The following is a 20,555-nucleotide window of genomic DNA, read 5'->3' on the forward strand; positions in this document are numbered from 1 at the left end:
CCAATTTTTAAATCCTGAAATATTTCAGTTCGCAACAGTTAAAATTTCATAATGTTTAAATTATTATAAATTTTCCAATGGCTAAAAAATTTCGAAATTTCATATCACTCAAAATTTCAACTTTTTACGACTTTAAATTTAAAAACTTCTTAATTGCCCACCCTTAAAAATTGTTCAACTCAGAGCCGAAAAATAATCAATCACCCTAAAATTAATAATTAAAAATTGATAATTTACAATTACAAGCAATTTAAATAACAGAAATCCCAAAAAGTTACTCAATGAAACGTGTAAATTGTGAGATTAATTATTCTCGATAATAGATATCCACGTTATCATATTTTATCCCCAATCTGTTATTGAACAGTAATTAAAGCGCGTTACAGATTGAATTACCAATAACGCTAAATTGAATCCGTTGTTGATTGATTTTGCACTTTACAACGGATATAATAAAAAAATACAATAGTTTTATTGTTCTTCAATATTGAACGCATCGTTAAAATGTATAGAAAAGTTTATTGTTATGGTGCGCTGTGATTACCTCCTACCTATTTCACTTTTAAATGTATTTCAGTGCAAACAACAAAAAATCGAATAACGGATTATTGAATACGTTTTTTAAACCAATTGAAATTTTGGTTCGTTATATTAATCGATTCGGTGATTCATCCCGGTATTATTCGATTAAACTGACAGGCAATTCGATTTCTACTAACTGCAATTGGAGTTAAAGTCGCGCTGCTAGATTTATTATTTAGATCCAAATTTTCAGTTCACTGATTGATTTATCAATTCGCTGTATAAGATACTAATAAATCCATGAACCCAGTGCAAAATTGTTCTTTACAGCTTGAATAACTACAGCTTTAACATTAAAGTAAATATTTATCAGAAAACAGATGATTCAAAGAAGTGAGATACACCCCATATGTTTGCGTTGCTTCAACACACATGGTTTCTGGACTTTGTGCGTCTTCACAGACAATTTGAATGCATAACTGGTGAAATTGTACCAAAGGTCTTCGCACACCCAAACGTTCAATAAAACGGACCAATGGATATCACAAGACGTCCCTTAACATCAAAGTCGCGTCTACAGCCAATAGAAAATGGAAATATCATACTTCCATGACCATCAGTTCCGGATGCATACCCCATTGAAAATGTCGGGTCCCCAATGAAGTACAAGCTGAGAAGACGTATCACCAAAACAAGAACACTTTTACACTACATTCGGAAAATATGGAGGTCACCAGTATCCTACGCTGAAAAATTAATCGCGAGTATGGCAAGACGGTGTCAAGCTATAACTGCTAATGGCGGAGATGGTCCCCTTAAGGAAGAGGTATTTCAGGTGTAGACTCGACCCACATAAAATTTGTTACGAATATATATTTACAGAAATATTCGACATGCTCTTGCGGGACAGGTGTAGTCGTTCCACAGCAAAATACAACTGGTTATAATTTTCGTAATCACTCGATAATCCGAAAGAAGTGGGTCGATAGCATTCTAGAACAAGATAGATGACAACACGTGAAATGATACTCGCGTAACATCACGTAAGCTGCAATCTCTCGCGTGTCGCGCGACGCGATCGGTTAATAATCCAGAGACACGCGTGTATAAACGTACGCAGGGATGAGTGCGTTTCACTGTAACAACGTGGCAAGCCCTACAGCATACAGTAATAAATTCTAACGTTTAAAGTTGTCCACGAATGAAAAAAGCGCGAGGACAAAGGCCATAGAATAAAGCCGGAAGCTCCAGAGTAAAACGGAGCAGGGTTACAATCGAGGAGAACGTAAGAAGAGGAAATGGCGGTAAGGGAACCACGTGACTAACGCGTAAATGCGCCGATTGTGGACCTGGAAATTGTGGAACTTGAATATTAAATTTCGTGTTCGAGGATTTCGGATATTAATTTGGGCAGTTGAGGATTTGGGATTTTAAGAATTATGAAGGTTAGAAATTTGGGAAAGTCAGGTGGAAATTGAGAAATTTGCCAGTTAGAATTTTGGAATATTTTGGAAAAATCTTTTCTAGGTTTTGGAATTTGAGAACTGGGAAGTTTGGAAAATTTTGAAATTTTGTGGTTTTAAAATTTAAGAGAAGATTTGTAAATTTTTTAATTTGATGATCCCGAAATTTTGGAATTAGAAAATTTGGAAATTTGGAAATTTGTTAATTTTTGAAGTTCAGATATTTTTAAATTTGGCAATTTTCAAATTTGCAAGTTTACGACAAAATTTACAGCAGTTAACACTTTGGCTATTAATCAATTTTCTTGCATTCGACTCTTGAAATTGAAAACTTGAAAATTTAAAAATTCGAAAGTTTGGTAATCCGTGCAATTTTTTTTTAATTTAATGCTTTGACAAATTACGAACTTAAGAAGTTAAAAATTTGCTAATCTGAATATTTCAAAATTTGGAAATACTAAAATTGAAAAATTTGGAAATTTGAAAATATTAAAATATTGCAATTTTAAATTTGAAAATTTGCAAAATTTTTTATTTGAAAATTTGCAAAATTTTTAATTTAAAAAATTGCTAAATTTTTGAATTCGAAAGTTTGATAATTTAAAATTTCCAAATTGATAGTAGAATTAAAGAATTCTCGAAACGATAATAAAGTGATTCTTCTTATTAAAGTGATACTTAAAACACGGTAATTTGAATTCTCAGTAGAGAAACCGGAACGAAGCGAGAAGTGAAACGGCAGTTAATACCATTTCGTACAAGCGCTCATCTATCGGAAAATTAAATGGAACGTCTCTACTGTCTTCGTAGTTTCGTCCGCTCATTTATTTTATATAGCTAATTTCAGACAAGAACAAACAAACATGAATAACGAATTTAACTACGTGAAAGGTTAGGTGTGAAGTTCAAACAAGAATAAGTGTATTTCAAACTTTATATTATATTTCGAATTTTAAACGCTGAAAATTTTTAATTTCTCGAATATTATCAAATTCTCAAATTTTTTAATTTCTCAGTTTTTGTATTACTAGGTTTCCGAATTTAAAAATGCTGAAATTTTCAAAAATTCATTTTCTGAATTCTCAAATTTTACAGTTTTGTGTCTCTCAAATTTACCAACTCCTAAAATTCCAAATTTCCTAAATTTTATCTTCTTACAAATATTAAATAGTAAATTTACAAATTCAAAAATGTCAAAATTATTATATTTTCAAAATTTTCAAATTTGCAAAAGCCCAAATTTCTACAATTTATTAAAATGTATTACATGAAAGCTACAAAAGATTTATTACAAATAAATAAGTAATGAATGTGTTACAAGCCAAAATATTTATATTACAAATAAATAACAAAGTATGTGTTCCAAATGAATTACAAACAAACTAAATAAAATGAAAAATAAATGCAAAATAAATGTAAAATAAATCAACAAATAAATCATTCCTTGTCACATACTAAAAATACCTCGAAATTCCACCCCGTTTGCATATTTCTCTAAAATAAATTTTTGTCAGAGTGCCATGTACTCTTCGTCAATGCAAAAATTCTTTTATTCCGAATGAGTCACAATTTTAGACTTTTGTCTCGGTAAATTATTGCTAAACAGAGGTGCGTGCGGTGAAAAACATCAAGATGCGAGGGAGGCAACATCCCTGATGAAACTTTTAATTAGCAGGCTTATCCATTTATCTGCATACCGTTGAAAAGAACATCCGTGCCTTACTAACGAGAAACAGCAGCGGAGAAAATAAAAGTTTAGATGCACCGTGTACGAGTGGCTTTCGTGGAAGGTCGAAAGAGAGACGCAGGTTTGAGAAAAGGGGGTGAGCGAGAAGATGGCAGGAAATAAACGAGGTGTGGTAGACTGGACCGAGGCTCCTGATCCCACAATGCGGCACAATAGAACGCCGACGATGGTTTTGCATATGAAAGAGGGCCGAGAATGGAGACCGCGAGAGATAGGTGCACGTAGTGTGATATTATATCTGACTAGGGTTCCGACCCCCTCCCTGTTTCTCTTCTTCATCTTTCTCACGTTTTATCGCCGTCTTCCAAGCCTTTGCCGTCCTCTTACGCTCTATCATTCTTTCTGTCTCGGAACCACCCGAGGAACACTAACATCGACCAAACTTGACGGATAATTGCAAAATCACTGCTCTCAAAAATGGACGTATGCTCAAATTATTTATGGAGTACAATATTTATTTTAATTTATTTTTGCAACGAAATGTTCATATAATACGAGATATTTGATTTTTACAATATAATATATACAGTACATTATTTCTACAGTACACTGTTATAATGCTATATATTATTTTTACAACGCAATGTTCATATAATACGAGATATTTGATTTTTACAATATAATATATACAGTACATTATTTCTACAGTACACTGTTACAATGCTATATATTATTTTTACAACGTAATGTTCATATAATACAAGGTACTTAATTTTTACAATATAATATAGACAGTACATTATTTCTACAGTACACTGTTATAATGCTATATATTATTTTTACAACGCAATGTTCATATAATACGAGATATTTGATTTTTACAATATAATATACATAGTACATTATTTCTACAGTACACTGTTATAATGTTATATATTATTTTTACAACGTAAAGTTCATATAATACAAGGTATTTAATTTTTACAATATAATATATACAATACATTATTTCCACAGTACACTGTTATAATGCTATGTATTACTTCTGCAATGTAGCATATAATACAATACATCAATTTCACAATATAATACACAGCATATTATTTTTACTGTATAATGTATAATGCAATATATTATTTTCACAGTATAACATACAATATTTGCCAAATAATATATAATACAGTATGATCTATAATACAATTTATATCACTTTTACAACGTACTATACATATAATATAATACCTAGAATATAAATTTGCAACATTAATATATGATACAATATACATAATTTTTACATTCTAACATACAACACAGTATATTATTTTCACGGTATAATACGGAGTGGCCAGAAAAAAGATTCTGGAAGTTATGCAGTACGTGATATTTGAATTGCGCGCTCGAAAAGGGTCACGTGACTTCCAGAGCCTCCTTTTACCTTAATCACTCAATCTATTATACATTTCCTTGCAATCTACTACTTTTTAACAATAATACATGTAACATACAGTAAAAATTAATCAAAATTCATACAGTAAAAATTAATCACTTCCATGTTACAAAAAGTTATCTCTTATTTTGCACAAATATGCTATCCTTCGTAAGAAAGCTACATTTACACAAAATCGGTGTTTCAACATTCTTGTACTTATCTTATCAACAATTTTCTTCGTTGCCGTATTCTTCCTTTTTTCCTCGTTAACCACCAAAACCACCAGACAGGTCGTAAGTTGAAAATGCGTAAGGGGAACTGCATTATACGAGGGGCGTCTTTCGCTTAAGATAAACTCGTTTCCATAGAAGCAGCCCTTTAAGTCGTGCCACTCATTGTGCTGCAAATTTGCGATCTTTTACGAGACGCGAGCAACTCACCCTCCGCGTTTCGCGGATTATATCAGAACTGTGCTGGGGTGGATTTTGCGGAGAAGTTTTAGAACGAGAAAAGGGTTTCCCTTTTTTTGTAGCTGTTTCTGTGTCAGCTGGGTAAAGATCATTCGATGACTCGACTTTGTGTTCTTCTGATTGTTTCGTTATGCGAAATTGAAGGGGGGTAGGTTTTGGGTGGTGCTGTTTGAGTATTTTGCGATCTAACGTACATTTGTAATGCCTTGTAGTTGCGCTGCTTGGAAATTTGGGAGGGAATGGAAGAAATCTGAGTGGAGGTTTGGAAGTTTGCTGGATTGACAATTTAGAAATTTGAGAATTTGGGGAGTTAGAAAAATGGCAATTAGGGAAATTGGGAAACTGAAAATTTGGGGATTTGGAAGTTTGGGAAACTGGTGATTTGGTAATTTTGAAATGGGGACATTCGGAAATTTGGAAAGTTGATAATATAGAAATTTGAGGATTTGAACATTCAGAAATATTGAAACTTGAGAATTTGGAAATTTGGGAGTTTAAGAATTCAGAAATTTGGGAATTTGAGAATTTGGGAGTTTGAGAATTTGGGAGTTTGAGAGTTTTGGAGTTTGAGAATTTGGGAGTTTGAGAATTTGGGAGTTTGAGAATTTGAGAATTTGAGAATTTGAGAATTTGAGAATTTGAGAATTTGAGAATTTGAGAATTTGAGAATTTGAGAATTTGAGAATTTGAGAATTTGAGAATTTGAGAATTTGAGAATTTGAGAATTCGATAATTTGAGAATTTGACAATTTCACAACTTGAAAAATTCAGAATTTTAAAATGTTGCACTCTGAAATTTCAAGAATCCGAAAAGGTTCAAACTCAAAATTTAAAAATCTTGAAATTGAATGTTTCGGGATTTGAAAATTTAATAATACGTCGCTTAAGAAAATTGTAAGATTTTTAGATTATTTTAATATGGAAGTGTAAGTGATAAATGAAAGATGAATAATGAATACCAAAAATGGAAGGTGATTTTTAAGGCACTGTACGGTGACTGAAAACATGAATAAAGATAATAAAAGTGGTTGGAACAGTGGTGATACTACTAATACTAGTAGATATAAAAGATGAAGAACGATGAAGTAATTTTTCACAGGTCATTCTGAAATTATGTTCTGATTATATTATTTCTTTATTAATTTACTTTCTTACATATAATTTAGTATTTAAGTATTTAGATACTTGTTTGGTTTCGATATTAAATATTTTGTAACAAACCAGACACTGAGGTATGCTAAAAAATATCAAACATTTAGGTAATTTTAATTATCAATCATTTAATTATTACTATAAATAATTAAAATATAAAAATTTCTTAATTTTTAAGAAAACAAACTAACTAAGTGTTTTATTAATATTTAACCCTCTAATTTTCTATCAATCACTGAATTCGACATCCTTCAAATATTGCACATTTTCTCTTTTATCCCCTTACGCCCTTACCCAGAAATCTTTAAATAACATGCTAGAATTTTTATATGTAACTTTGTACAATTGTTCATAGTACTATTCTCAAAAAATTTTCTGATATTTTATTGACACTCTTTTTACACTTCAGTGCAGAAAATACTATTTTTGCGCGCTCTTAGCGTACCACCTGTTGTCCGTGTTTCAACCCTTGAGGGTCACACTGGGTCACGAAACGACTGCAGCCAATATTCAATTTTAGCTGTGTATCCTGAAAATAATGTCTGAAAAGTCGATCTCGGGTTAATGGCCGACAGTTGAATTATTCAACACATATACAATATTTCATAGGTTAAATGTTAAACATAAAAGAAACTCCAGCTATCTTAATCCCTTCCCATACTTTGACACGTTGACTACCACACTGAAGTAATTTTCAATTGCATCCAGTTGTGTTTTAATTTTTAATCAAGTTTTTCAAATATTTTCACAATATCTTGTTACATTTATTTTCCACAGATCCATGTAATAATTGCAAATATTTTCGATTAGGAAATTGAATAAATTTTTAACAATACACATGTTAAATCAGTACAGATACTTAAGTGTCACCCATATATGGGTGAGGTGGCAGTCATCGTGTTAACGAGTCTCATTCGTGACGCACTTACAGCTCAAATGTGACAAACCTTACTCAAACTTTGAACATTCTTCAACTTAAAATTTAGGTCCAACTGTGGGTTGCATTATCAGATCCCTGAATATAAAGTACTCACAACATTTTAATTTTCTTTGTTCGTTTCAATGTTATAGCCCTGACTGACGCATTTGTTAAATAAATGGCACGGGAAGGGGTTAACTGCTTCGATCATTCAAAGTATAGTCTATAATTACGGTCTAACAGCAGCATGAGCACAGAAAAACTCTTATCCGAATGAACAATTGTGCGAAGTTCCATAAAAATCGGCATGTGTCACTTACCGAGGTGGGCTTTGTGAGCCTCGAGACGGTCCATCGATTAATCATTATCCGCTGAATAGCGTCGAAGAGACAACTGATTGAAAAGAGAAAAGGATCGAAGGTAAAAAGCGCGAGTAGGCAAAGGAGTAGGGAGTGGAAAAGTGGCATAAATGTTTCAGAATCACGAGCATCTGTCGTCCGGGGACTTTTTCAGTTCTCCGAGGAGAGCTCGTTTTTGGAACTGTTCAGGAAGAGGGTGAGCGAGGGGCAAGGAAACGGGGGAGGGAGTTCACTATCCTCGTATAATGTATTATAAGTGGAAGCACTCACAGGGCCGTCACTACCAAACACTCAAAGCCCTCCCCTCCTCGCTTTTCGCTTCTATCTACCCCGTCGTGTCTCTCCCTGCTTACCCCTCTCTCTGTACACTCCGCTTTCGAGTTATCGATAAGAACCGCAGACCTCTTTTGTTGGTTGATAGATAGCCTTTCAAAGCGACGCGGGGTCAAATATTCGACATGCCACCGGTTCAATTTCATGCCAATAATATCTATGCGAAATAAGGGCCGGAAGTCGCAGGGTGAAACCACCCTTCACAGCTTCTTGGCAAATCTTGGACCTGTAGATGGAACTTGACGGTCTGAACTCTTGGGGAATTGTTGATGAAGTAGGCTTTCCAGTCAGGGGTGGTACTTGAGATGGTACACTGAAGCTCTCTTTCAAGGAGAATGGGAGGAGACATTTTTTGAAGTAACGGAAACTTGGAATTTTTTAATTTTCAATTACTGTATTTTCAAATTTACAGATTTGTTGATTCTCTGATTGGAAGCTTTCACATCTCCATATTTTCAATTGTTGTATTTCTGTATTTCAGTATTTTCAAATTTTCATGTCACAAATTTATGAATTTTTTAATTTTTTAATATCCTATCTCCAAATTTTTTAATTTCTTAATATCCAATATTCAAATTCCTTAATTTCTTAATATCCAATTTCCAAATTCTTTAATTTCTTAATATCCAATTTCCAAATTTTTTAATTTCTTAATATCAAATTTCTAGATTCTCTAATTCCCAAATTTCCATCCCCAATTCTTCAGATTCTTAATTTCCCTAATATTAAATGCGGAAAATTTTCAAATTATCAAGTTACCAAATCCCTAAATGTCCAAATCTTCAAATTACCAAATTTCACAATTGTCAAATTTCCTAATTCTCGAAATTTTCAAATATCCCTATTTTAAATCTTTCAAAATTCTAAATTTGTAAATTTGCAAGTTTTGAATTTAAAAAATTTCCAAGCTTCCAAACTTAAAAATATTCCAACTGAAAACCGCTATATAGTGCCTTTTCTTTATATTGCCATTTTTCACGAGGAAATCCACCGTCCACATCAGTGTACAAAAGTGTCTGCGTTTGTACGGTTTTATACTTTTTGCAATAAAATGCAAATAATTGTAATTTTCTTGAAAGTTTCTTTGTTTAATAGTTTTATTAATATTAATATTTTTCATTATCTTTCTTTTGAAAATTACGTTTGAATTGGTTTAATTAATTGTATAGAAAATGTAATAATTATTTATGAATACAAAGACAAAAATATATTACAGAAATGTTGACAACAACAATAGATTTATGTTGAACATTGAGGAAGAACAAATAGCAACCACTAAATTTTTATTTTAAATTCTTCTTTTCTTACTTACAACAAATATAATAAATCTTAGTAGGTGCTGTAAAATTAAATCTGACAATTATTTTTTGTAGAATATATTCTTCAAGACATTGAATACACACTGTTTATTTAATTTATATCACAAAACAAAATTAAAATTTCAAAAATTACATATTTTTAGATATTATAATATTCAATGAATTTTACGTAGGAAGTGCCCAAAATTAATCAGTGAAACAAATGAAAAAATGACTGACATAAATTGTACATATTAACTATAGTAAAAAGTGAACATATGAACTGTTCACATAAAGAGGAATCCTAATTATAAAAAAGAAAGATCTCCGTTCTTTTTTAAAGAGTAACTAAAAAACATTGTGCCATTAAAAAATTAAAGCAGTGAAATTTGAAATAATTTCGCACAAAATTTTGTAGGAATTTAAGTAGAAACGCAAGAAATCAAACTAAGATAGCGTTGCGTATTACTTATATGTACATCCACCACATAAAAGAGTAGCAAAAGCAAAACAGATAAATGTAAAGCTAGTGGCCTCATATCTGCTAAACGAGTACATTTCATAAGAAAATAAACAAGTTGAAATTCTTAGTTCAAAGAGCGCATAAATTTGTAGAAGGATCTTCGCAAAAATCTCTGCCTGAGACACGAACAAAATTTTACAGAAACGCTGTTCTTCGTCAAATTAATCAAACGAATTCTTATCAGATCCATCTACAAGTTTCTGAATTTCAAAAGAACCATGTCCTTTTTATTAAGCAGAACTGATTAAATCTTTTGAAGTACTTCAAAATTCGCGCGAAAATGAAGTATACTTGAGTTCAAAAGAGAAGAGTTTGCATTGTCCGCTAAGTGATTAAAAATTCAAACGAACCTTGATTATATTCCGTTTGAAACATTTTGAAACGTTGCGAATTATTACGAATAGAGAACATTTCCGCGGCAAACAATCAAATGAGGAGTTAATTTATGGTAATTTAAAAAGCGGGTAAAGTAATGTGGAAATGGTTTTCGCTAGGGATGGATTTCTGGAAATGAAACCTCGAAACACAAAAATGTCGGAGATTTCATGAAATGTTTGTGTCGCTTGCCTGTAGATCGCTTCGGATCGGCGTTCGGGCTCCTTCGGTTTTGCCGAATATCTCCGAATGATCCTTAACTTGTTTGTCAAAGTAGCGACTTTGCAAATAACATTTTTAACGTGTTTCTTTTTTCAAATAAATTTTTATTGCAATAAAATTAGTCTTTCTAGTGTTTCATAACCTACAATCTTGTTAATAAACTATGAAATACAACAGGAAGCTTTCTACTTTCGAAAATCGAACAAACTTTTGTTTTTGAGGTTATAAGTAGACACTCGATCATGATCGTAGAACTGCATAGCAAGTGCGTGTGTTTGTTGACAAAAATGAAAATTTTGTTGACAAAGATTCTTCAAATAAGATGTGTTTCTTGCAAAATAATTTAATTTTATTAAACTTCAAGTTCGAGTTTCGAGAATTCGGTTCGAACCCATTCCTAGTTTTTATATCGACATTATTCTCGCTTTTGTAAAGCGCAAGATAAGTCACGCAATTGGGACGAGTCGTATCTCTTGGTTAGTTCAAGATAGAACAGAAATGTAGAGGGTGCGAGTGGCACAACAAAGTTTACATTTCTATAATTTAATGTATTTTATCATAATAATTGCGTTGCCATAGAGTGTACAGTAACATTATTCTTTCTACTTGCAACTATAAATTGATTCTGACAAATATCGCGTTGTGTGAAGCTAACGAAATGAATTTTAAAGAATACTGTAAATAAAAATGGCGACTTTTGGGAATTGAATAATTAATTTTTTAAATTTATTTATGTTATAACTACTATTTTACATGATCCTCGAAATATTTTTAAAAATAAAATAGAATCATGCGTTTAGAAAAATTGTATAAAGGAAAATTATTTAAATCGTTAAAAAATTTAAGAAATTGAACATTTGCAGAATTAGGGATTGGAGATTTGAATATTTAGTAAATTCAAAATTGGAAACTTTCAAAATTTGAAATGTTGAAAATAAATGATTTGGAATTTGAAAAATTGGAAATTGAAATACTGAAAATTTTAAGACTTAGTTTCTTATTTCTAAGTAAATATTAATTTTCTGTACAAGAGTTGGATGAATTAGATATAGGATTTTGAAACATAAAATCATCACTATTTAATAGATACTTAAAAAGTTAATTATAGTAAAATATAGAAATACCATCATTAAAACTTTCATACTGAAAGTTTGATAGAAACTTTATACTTTTATATTTAATAAGTTCTGTTCTACTTTCTATAAGAAATTACATGACTTTTAAAAAAGTGGGTTAGGTGAATATCTTGTTGAAAATTGTCCACTTGTTTCAAACAGCCATTTTGTCATAGATTATTCAGTTCAGTGATATTGAATATTTTATATTCTTATCAAAGAATTTGATAATCCTGAAAAACTTTTCAACTTTCTCTTTAAAGAAAATCAATATTAAACTTAATGTAACTTGAAAGTTCAAAAATTTCCAAACATTTCATTTACAAAATTCATTATTGTACAAATTTTTATATTTTCTACTTTGAAACTTTGAATATTTCTAATACATTTACTTGTATACATTTTCAAACTCAAATTTTTAAACATGAATGTAAGTAAATTTAAAAAATCTACATTCAAATATTTATAAATTTAAAAACTTCCAAAGTTTTAAATTTGAAAATTGATCTAAATTAAAAGATGTACGAATTTAGAAATTCTCATATTTTTAAGTTTGAATGATTACAAATTAAAAAATTCCCAAATTGTATAATCTGAACGTTTAAAAACTTGAGAACTTAATTCTTAACTTTATAAATTCGCAATTTTCCAATTTCAATGTTTCTAAATTCAAAAATTCACTTTATCTCCTAAATTAAAACAGTGGAAATGTCGTTCATTTTATATCGAACATACCTCTGCTGTATTTAAAACGACGAAGTCTCCGTCGCCATTTTCCTCAGTAACATACTGCTCTCAAACTTAATAATAAAACTACTAGCCAGAACTACATATCAAAAATAAAACTCTTTATTTTGAATTCAAGTATTCTTCACCTCATTGATAATAATAATAACAATTTTTCTAAGGTTTCGTTCTCGAACAAAACTTGCGGTGCAGCCATAAATAATGTCACTTACAAGAACTATTACATTATTAGTAATAAGTAAAGTATAACTGAAAGAAGTTAGGAATAAGTGAAGTATAGCTGAAAGAAATTATTAGCAAGTATAACTGATAAGTAAAGTATATCTGAAAGAAAAGACACAATGTGTTAACAAATAGATTTAGGTTAGGTTATAACTCAGTCCTAACCTCCAAGGTGACCCAAGCGTGCACCAAGGTTTCGTTCTCGAACGACGTGTCAATAACTTAAGGCATTGATATTACGCATACCATTAGCAATAAGTAACGTACACGAGAATAAAAGATGCAGCGTGTTAAGAAATGGGTTTGTGAGGCCAGGTGGCGTGGATCAAAGCGGACACCAAGGCGATCCTGGCGATTCACGAGCACGTGATCACGAACAACGCGCGTTTATCAGTAACACACAGTGACTCCAACACGTGGACGTTGAACATTCGCGCAGTACGTCGAGAAGATCGAGGCATTTATATGTGTCAGGTCAACACGGATCCTATGAAGAGTCAGGTACGGAAAAGCTATCCTTTGGAGTAGCAAAGCGTACAATAAAAAAAGGAAGAAAGATGAAAGAAAATGGTCGGGGAAGCGGAGAATCTTTTTACCCTAGATCCGGGTCAGATTTTTATTGTATGCGATGCTTTCGCACGGAGGGCATTCGTTTTAAAGTGAAATCCGTTCTGCACGTGAAAAACTGATGCTCTCCGCTGCCACGGACGTAGTACAATTTTCCGTTTCTTGGAAAATATTGGTTAAACCACGAAGTAATAATTACTTGGTTCATCTCTAAATGGAACGTTGTTAACCCTTTGTTGCAAGGATTTTATGCAGCTCGAGAACCATTTTTTGAACATTTTTCATGTGAATCCCGACCCTAGGTTTTACGTCGTTGAGACTTAACTTCTGACTTATTTATTGTTACGTTAATAACTAATAACGAGTACAAAAAGTCTTGACCATGTAGACTTTTATTATTTAAATAAGAGCGAGAAGTTGGGGATGTAATAGCAAAATTATTTCAAGGACCACAATTTAATGCAGTCCATTCACAATTCTCTTTTTCAAATGTTAGTAAAGTAGACAATATTAAAAACTTCGAGCATGTTGGTTATAAGTAAAAAAAGGGTAAATAACATTCTTTAATAAAATTTTACAGTTTGTTTTTTGACCAGTCTCGTTTGCACTATTTCGAGAGTGAGTCGACATTGCTCTTGAATCTCATAAATAATTCAGATAAATAGTTTTTTATTTAATCATTATTTATAATAAATGTATGGATATACTTGTCACATACAGCACACTCTTGCAATTTTATCGTGAACCTCTTTTTTCATTTATTTTGTAAAATAAAAACTTGGAAGGTGGTTTCACTCCGTAATTTATTTTACCTACATCTTTTTTAACTTGACATAAAAATCCATGCAATAGAGGGTTAATATAATTAATTGTCAGTTGTCAGGTTGTATATTAATTTGCAAATTTTACATTCAAAACATAAGACTGTTTAATAATATGAAACTATAGTAAAATAGAAAGAGAATGAAAATGTGAAGATATGCATTTCAGTAATTATAAATGACAAAAGGATGGTATTCATCATGTTTCAAAGGGTTGAAATAATGCATGTGATCCGATATTGTAGACGTATAATTTAATAGATGATTAACCCATAACGGTCGCACTTCAGCAGAATAATATATCCGGCACAGTGGAGCGTTTAAGAGCTCAGCTATTAAAAATTTTATAAAGAAACTTCTCATTATTTTAACTTGAAAAAAAATTATAAATAATCTTTGACAGTTATTTTACAATATTTCACAGCTGATTTTAGTAAATTTAAACAATGAATATAACAAAAATTTAGAAATGTGAAAAAAATTGAAAGAATAAATTTTCACAGAAAAATTCAAAACTTATTTTGATGTCAATATACGGAGCTTAAATTTTAGCTGAATACTCTCAATAAATGTATACTAGTTTGAAGAAAAAATACCGGGGTTTCAAAAAAGGTGTTTATTCAAATTTTTAATTATTTTATAACGTGGCTAAAATTGAAATTAAATTAGCTGGGGTTGTTTCGTACACCGAGTGACCGTTAAGGGTTAAACGCAGTTGCTAAAAAATGTAATTATTCTTTTTATGAATTTACAGAGCGCGTTTTTAGAAGTGGTGATACCACCGGACATAATATCCGAAGAAACATCGAACGATTTAATGGTGCCGGAAGGTGGATCCGCGAAACTAGTGTGCAAAGCTCGTGGATATCCGAAACCGGAGATCCTTTGGAAACGGGAAGATGGCGGTGAAATTATTTCTCGTGCTGGTCTCTCTGGTGGAAAAACGAAAAGTAAGATCACTTAATTATCTTTAATTAGTTTTTAATGCATTATTATAAGAAAATTTAAAATTTGAAGAGTTGAAAAATTGCATATGTTACAATCAGGACTTCAAATAATTAAAATTCTTATTCATTTATGTAAGAATCAACGATGAACTTGAGGAATTAACAACATTGTGAATTTCAATTTCATTCGTAATTTTTCCTTGAATGAACAATTATAACTTGTATTACATTTGTACAATTCATTAAATAATTGGTTGTTTGTTGTTCACTTAACAATTGCAATTAATAATTGTTCATTTAACAGTTACGATGGTAATTTTTAATGGAATAGTTTTATGATCGAAAATTGAAAGTTGTGTTAAGGCTCGTAAATTCAAAAATAATTAATTCACATTTTCTCACAATATTAAAAATAAAAAATTCAAAACCTTGAAATACGACTGTTTTGAAGTTGTAAATCTGTAAAATCCCTAGGTCCTAAAATTCAGAAATTTTGAAACTTCAATGTTAACAAATTTTGAAGATCCAAAATTTCACAGTTTGCAATTCTAAAGATCCAAGGTATTAAACGTCCAAACTTCTAAAACCCCAATGTTCTAAAGCTTGAAAATTGAAAATGATCAAGATTTCAAATTTTTAAATTCTAAAATTCCAAGATTCTAAGACTCCAAAATTCCAAAATTCCAAAATTCCAAAATTCCAAGATTCCAAAATTCCAAGATTCCAAAATTCCAAGATTCCAAAATTCCAAGATTCCAAAATTCCAAGATTCCAAAATTCCAAGATTCCAAAATTCCAAGATTCCAAGATTCCAAAATTCCAGAATTCCAAGTTTCCAAAATTTCAAGATTCCTAAATTCCCAAATTCCCAAATCCCAAAATTGCCAAATTCCCAAATCCCAAAATCCCCAAATTTCCAAATCCCAAATTCCCAAATTCCAAAATTCCAAAATCCCAAAATCCCAAAATTTCCAAATCCCAAATTCCCAAATCTCAAATTCCCAAATCCCAAAATTCCCACATCCCAAAATTCCCACATCTCAAAATTCCCAAATCCCCCAATTCCCAAATCCCCCAATTCCCAAATCCCCCAATTCCCAAATCCCAAAATTCCCAAATCCCAAAATTCCCAAATCCCAAAATTCCCAAATCCCAAATTCCCAAATCCCAAAATTCCCAAATCCCAAAATTCCCAAATCCCAAGATTCCCAAATCTCAAAATTCCCAAATCCCCCAATTCCCAAATCCCCCAATTCCCAAATCCCCCAATTCCCAAATCCCAAAATTCCCAAATCCCAAAATTCCCAAATCCCAAAATTCCCAAATCCCAAATTCCCAAATCCCAAAATTCCCAAATCCCAAAATTCCCAAATCCCAAGATTCCCAAATCCCAAAATTCCCAAATCCCAAAATTCCCAAATCCCAAAATTTCCAAATTCCAAAATTCTGAAAGTCCCAAACTCCAAATTTTCCAAAAGTTTAAACATTTCAATCTCCATACTTCCAAATCCTAATATTACAAATATTAATATTACAATGCAAATATTACAAAGTTAAAAAGTTTCAAGACCCCTAAATCCGAAAATCCTAAAATCCTCCAGTTCTAAAATTCCAAAGCTACAAAATTCAAAAGTCCAATGTTCCAAAGTTCCAAAGTTCCAAAGTTCCAAAGCCCCCTCATCCCAATATTAAAAGATTTCAAAGTTCCAAGCATTTTAAACTTCAAAAATCCCCTTATCCAAATATTAAAAAATTTCACAGTTCCAGCATTTCAAAATTCCTACATTTTACATCACCAAACCCCAAAATTTTTAAAGTTCCAAAGTCACACGAAATCGCAGAGGACTCGACAAATTCTACAATATTTCTTCACACTCCTATTTCTTTGTTGCATGATACAGTGGCGTCTTTTGAATATTGTTGAGGTATACTTCGGTAAAAGGGGATTTACATCAGCAGGTGACAGCTTTTCGAGATGATGCACAAAGAGCCGAGAAGAATTTAAAAGGAATTTGAATTTCAGCATTGAAAGTTCATAGTACAATAGCACCTTCCAAGAGAAAGCAACGTTGTCTCGGTTCTTCTCTTTCTCTATCTTTAAATTTACTACGGTTTTCTTGTCACGTTTCATACGAAAGAGTTCAGAAAACACGATAAATTCTTTGGAGAAACAATGTCAAAGCAAAGGTAAACTTTGACGTTGGCGAACCCCGTGTTAAGAAATTTTAGACGACAAATACGTGACCCAATTAAAAGGACTCCCTCGTTAAAATACAAAGAAACAAATTATCTTTCTCTGGAATATAATCTTCTTTATTTCCTATATTGAACTTTCTTTTCTTGATAAAACTTGAAGGTTTTAGTCGAAATGGTGATTTTTATAAAAAGAGTTATCCTTTCTATTTTCATTAATTAATCTAATATTTCAGTAATATTTTTATTTCAAACGAATTGGTGTATTGATGTAAAATATGCAACATAATGTATTCCAATAATAATATTCTGCAAATTTGCATTATTCTGTAAAAGCATACACAGTATTATACTGTAAAAACAATAAATTGTAAAAATTAAAGTATATATTTAATTTCATGAAGTTATCAAAATAGGAACATGGGTATAATAATTTCAACCGTTATATATTTTTAATATTATATTTAATTTCTTGAATCTCTTTCTGAAAATGGAAGAATTTATTTTCAGTTCAATTGAAGAATTCATTTTCACCTCAATTGAAGAATTCAATTTCACTTTCCAAGTGAAGAATCCAACGCACTGAGGCGTCAACATTTTCTAATAGAATTTCTGGTCTCTTCAGAGAACATTGATTCTCAAGCACAGGTGAAACTACGCTTTCCCTAGCACTTCATAGAGAGATCGAGGGTGTAGTATCGACGTGTCGAGTTGAAAGGGATGATGGCAAGGTCTTAAGCTTCCTACCATGTATTCATGGTTAATCCGATATGTTTAGATGGAAATACAATTCAATTGTTTACTTGATACGGTTAAACGATCTTGTATAAGTAGGATTACATTGGCATCGAGGGAATTCCATTAGAAATATTAGAATTCTGTTTCGAAATACACTTTCAGAAAATATTTTAACAAGTTTCGTTACTTGACAATGATTATTCTTGTTAGATTTAACAGGCAAAATTATTATAACTGTTGAAAGTCTGTTTCAAAGATCGAAAAGTTGAAAAATACTGACTGATCACTTTTCACAAAACTCAGATAAAAATAAAAAATTATCATAAACATCTTTTTTTGAAATCACTGTTATATATCAGTGAAAGTTACAATTAACCCCTTGAGGTAAAAAACACTTTTACGCAGACTTAAAATGTGAATAGAAATAATTCAAATCGATAAGATCAAATGTCTGCCAATTTTTTGTATTCAACCAAAGTTTCGAGAGCAACTAATTAAAAACCAAAAAATAAATATTAATACACTGTAATGACAAGTTACATTCCTAAGGTAACTTAAAATCGAGATGTAACATTCGTTTTAAATCTTGACTCTACATGTTTATGCATTTATGGTAATCAAAATCTACGAGAACATAACTCATGTAACCCATATACCATGGCTCTCATAGATTACGTGATCTGTTTAGCATCGCAGAATTCTATATACAAGGTATGTTTGAAAAGTTCAGCGACCCCAAAATATATAAACCTAGTCAAACAGTGGCAATTAATAATAAAGAAATAGCAACTTCAAAAGAGCTCATTAGACATTCCAACTACAAAATTTCAGAGTTACAATTTACTAACAACAAAAGATCTAGTGAAAAGTTTTAAGTGCGTTCAAAATGTTCTGGGACTGTTACGTATCTTTTGTTCGAAGGTTTATGGCATTTACAGTATATCGCCTTCGAAATATCTCCTTCTGCACGTATGCATTTATAAAACCTCTTTTTCCAAATTGCGAATGCTTCCGGTAAGCCGATTTCGGAATCCGCGTTAACTCTTCCTGCGATTTTGTAAGTATGTCTTCTCGAGTATCGAAACGTCGCCATTTCGGTGCCCGTTTGAGGCGGGAGAAGAAAAAAGTCTGCTGACGACTTTTATCACCGAAAGCAATTTGAAGCATCTTCCCCTCCGGTGCTGTTTTCTTAAGATTAAAACAGAATTTTATGCACGTTCTCTGCTCGTGGAAATCACTCGTCTTCCAGAATCGCCAAAGCCACAGCTCGCGATTAACTGCAACGGACAATTACTAAAGAACAACGCAACCGATTGTTAAACTTGACACGCATATAGGAAAGCAATCGAAGATCATATGCTGCGAGTTTCGTTTTTCCGTTGCTCTAACGTGTTCTATGCCAGTCCCCTTTTTAAACGCACCTTATTTCACTAGCAATGTATATCAATTTTTATATTTTTACATCTGTATTTTTCGAGAAATGGTGACCTTCACTCACCATAAATGAAATTTTATATATTTCTTAATGTCATATCAAAGCGTCAAGAGTTTATTCACGTGCGTGACCTTCAACATGCAGTATGTTCAATAGAATATATTTAAATTATTTCATTTTAGTTTAGAGTTCATTTAAAGTTCAAGAAGTAAAGTATAAGAGAAAACGCTCATTCGCAGTTCTATTTGTTCAGCGCCTTTTCACGAATATACCATCTTGCATACCTAGCACCGTGTACAGTCTTCTATCATAAATCCATGGACATCCGCAGATTGCAAACGATCACCCATAAATTAGAAATAGGAAAACAGTTTCAGACAAATAAAATAGTCCTTCTTGATAGACAAGTTTTGAAATTCCTTTCTTCTGTTTGTGTATTGCAGTCGCTACAGCCGAGGGAGAAACGCTGACTCTGTCGAAAGTAACCAGAAGCGAGATGGGTGCCTATCTGTGCATCGCAAGTAACGGAGTACCACCGTCAGTCAGCAAACGGATGATGCTGCACGTGCACTGTGAGTACGTCCTAATATCGTTTCCCCAGGTACTTCCAACAGGATCTATCTCCTCCCGAAGATTATCTTCTTAACCCTGATGAATTCTGCTGATTCCCGTTCAGCCGGTCGAACGTATTTTTAGAAATTCGCCCGGATTTAAACGCGTCGAATTTCAATTAACTGTTACCTACGGTAATAATTGATTTAGTTACCTCGTACTAGTAGTCAAAGTTTTTTAGCTCCGATTTTATAATTTTTAATGAAGGAGGAATGGGGGATAAGATCTTATGGGATAATTTATGATCTTAATACTAAAAAATTCTTGAGCCCAGGAATTTTAGATTAAGTTTGAATATTTAAAAATTTATAGAAGTATAAATTACAAAATTGAATAATTTTAAATTGAGAATTGGAGACAAGGTTACGTCGAACATCTCAAGTGTCAAAAGTGATAAATTCCTGAG

General features: G+C 31.8%; 1 protein-coding gene across 9 annotated transcripts in view; it reads left to right on the forward strand.

The window, feature by feature from the left end:
• Positions 1-20,555, forward strand: part of LOC100881812 (lachesin) — a 491,556-nt gene that overhangs the window by 327,960 nt on the left and 143,041 nt on the right. For all 9 annotated transcript variants that reach the window (XR_013040183.1, XM_076538479.1, XM_076538482.1 and 6 more), the window contains 3 exons: positions 13,152-13,337; positions 14,979-15,174; positions 19,981-20,109. Coding sequence is in view for 8 of the 9 variants with exons in the window: in XM_076538479.1 (XP_076394594.1) it covers positions 13,152-13,337; positions 14,979-15,174; positions 19,981-20,109 (511 nt within the window). In the remaining variant the exon portion in view is untranslated. The remainder of the gene's footprint in view (positions 1-13,151; positions 13,338-14,978; positions 15,175-19,980; positions 20,110-20,555) is intronic.

The sequence above is a fragment of the Megachile rotundata genome, chromosome 12, assembly GCF_050947335.1.
Source record: "Megachile rotundata isolate GNS110a chromosome 12, iyMegRotu1, whole genome shotgun sequence".
Lineage (NCBI taxonomy): Eukaryota > Metazoa > Arthropoda > Insecta > Hymenoptera > Megachilidae > Megachile > Megachile rotundata.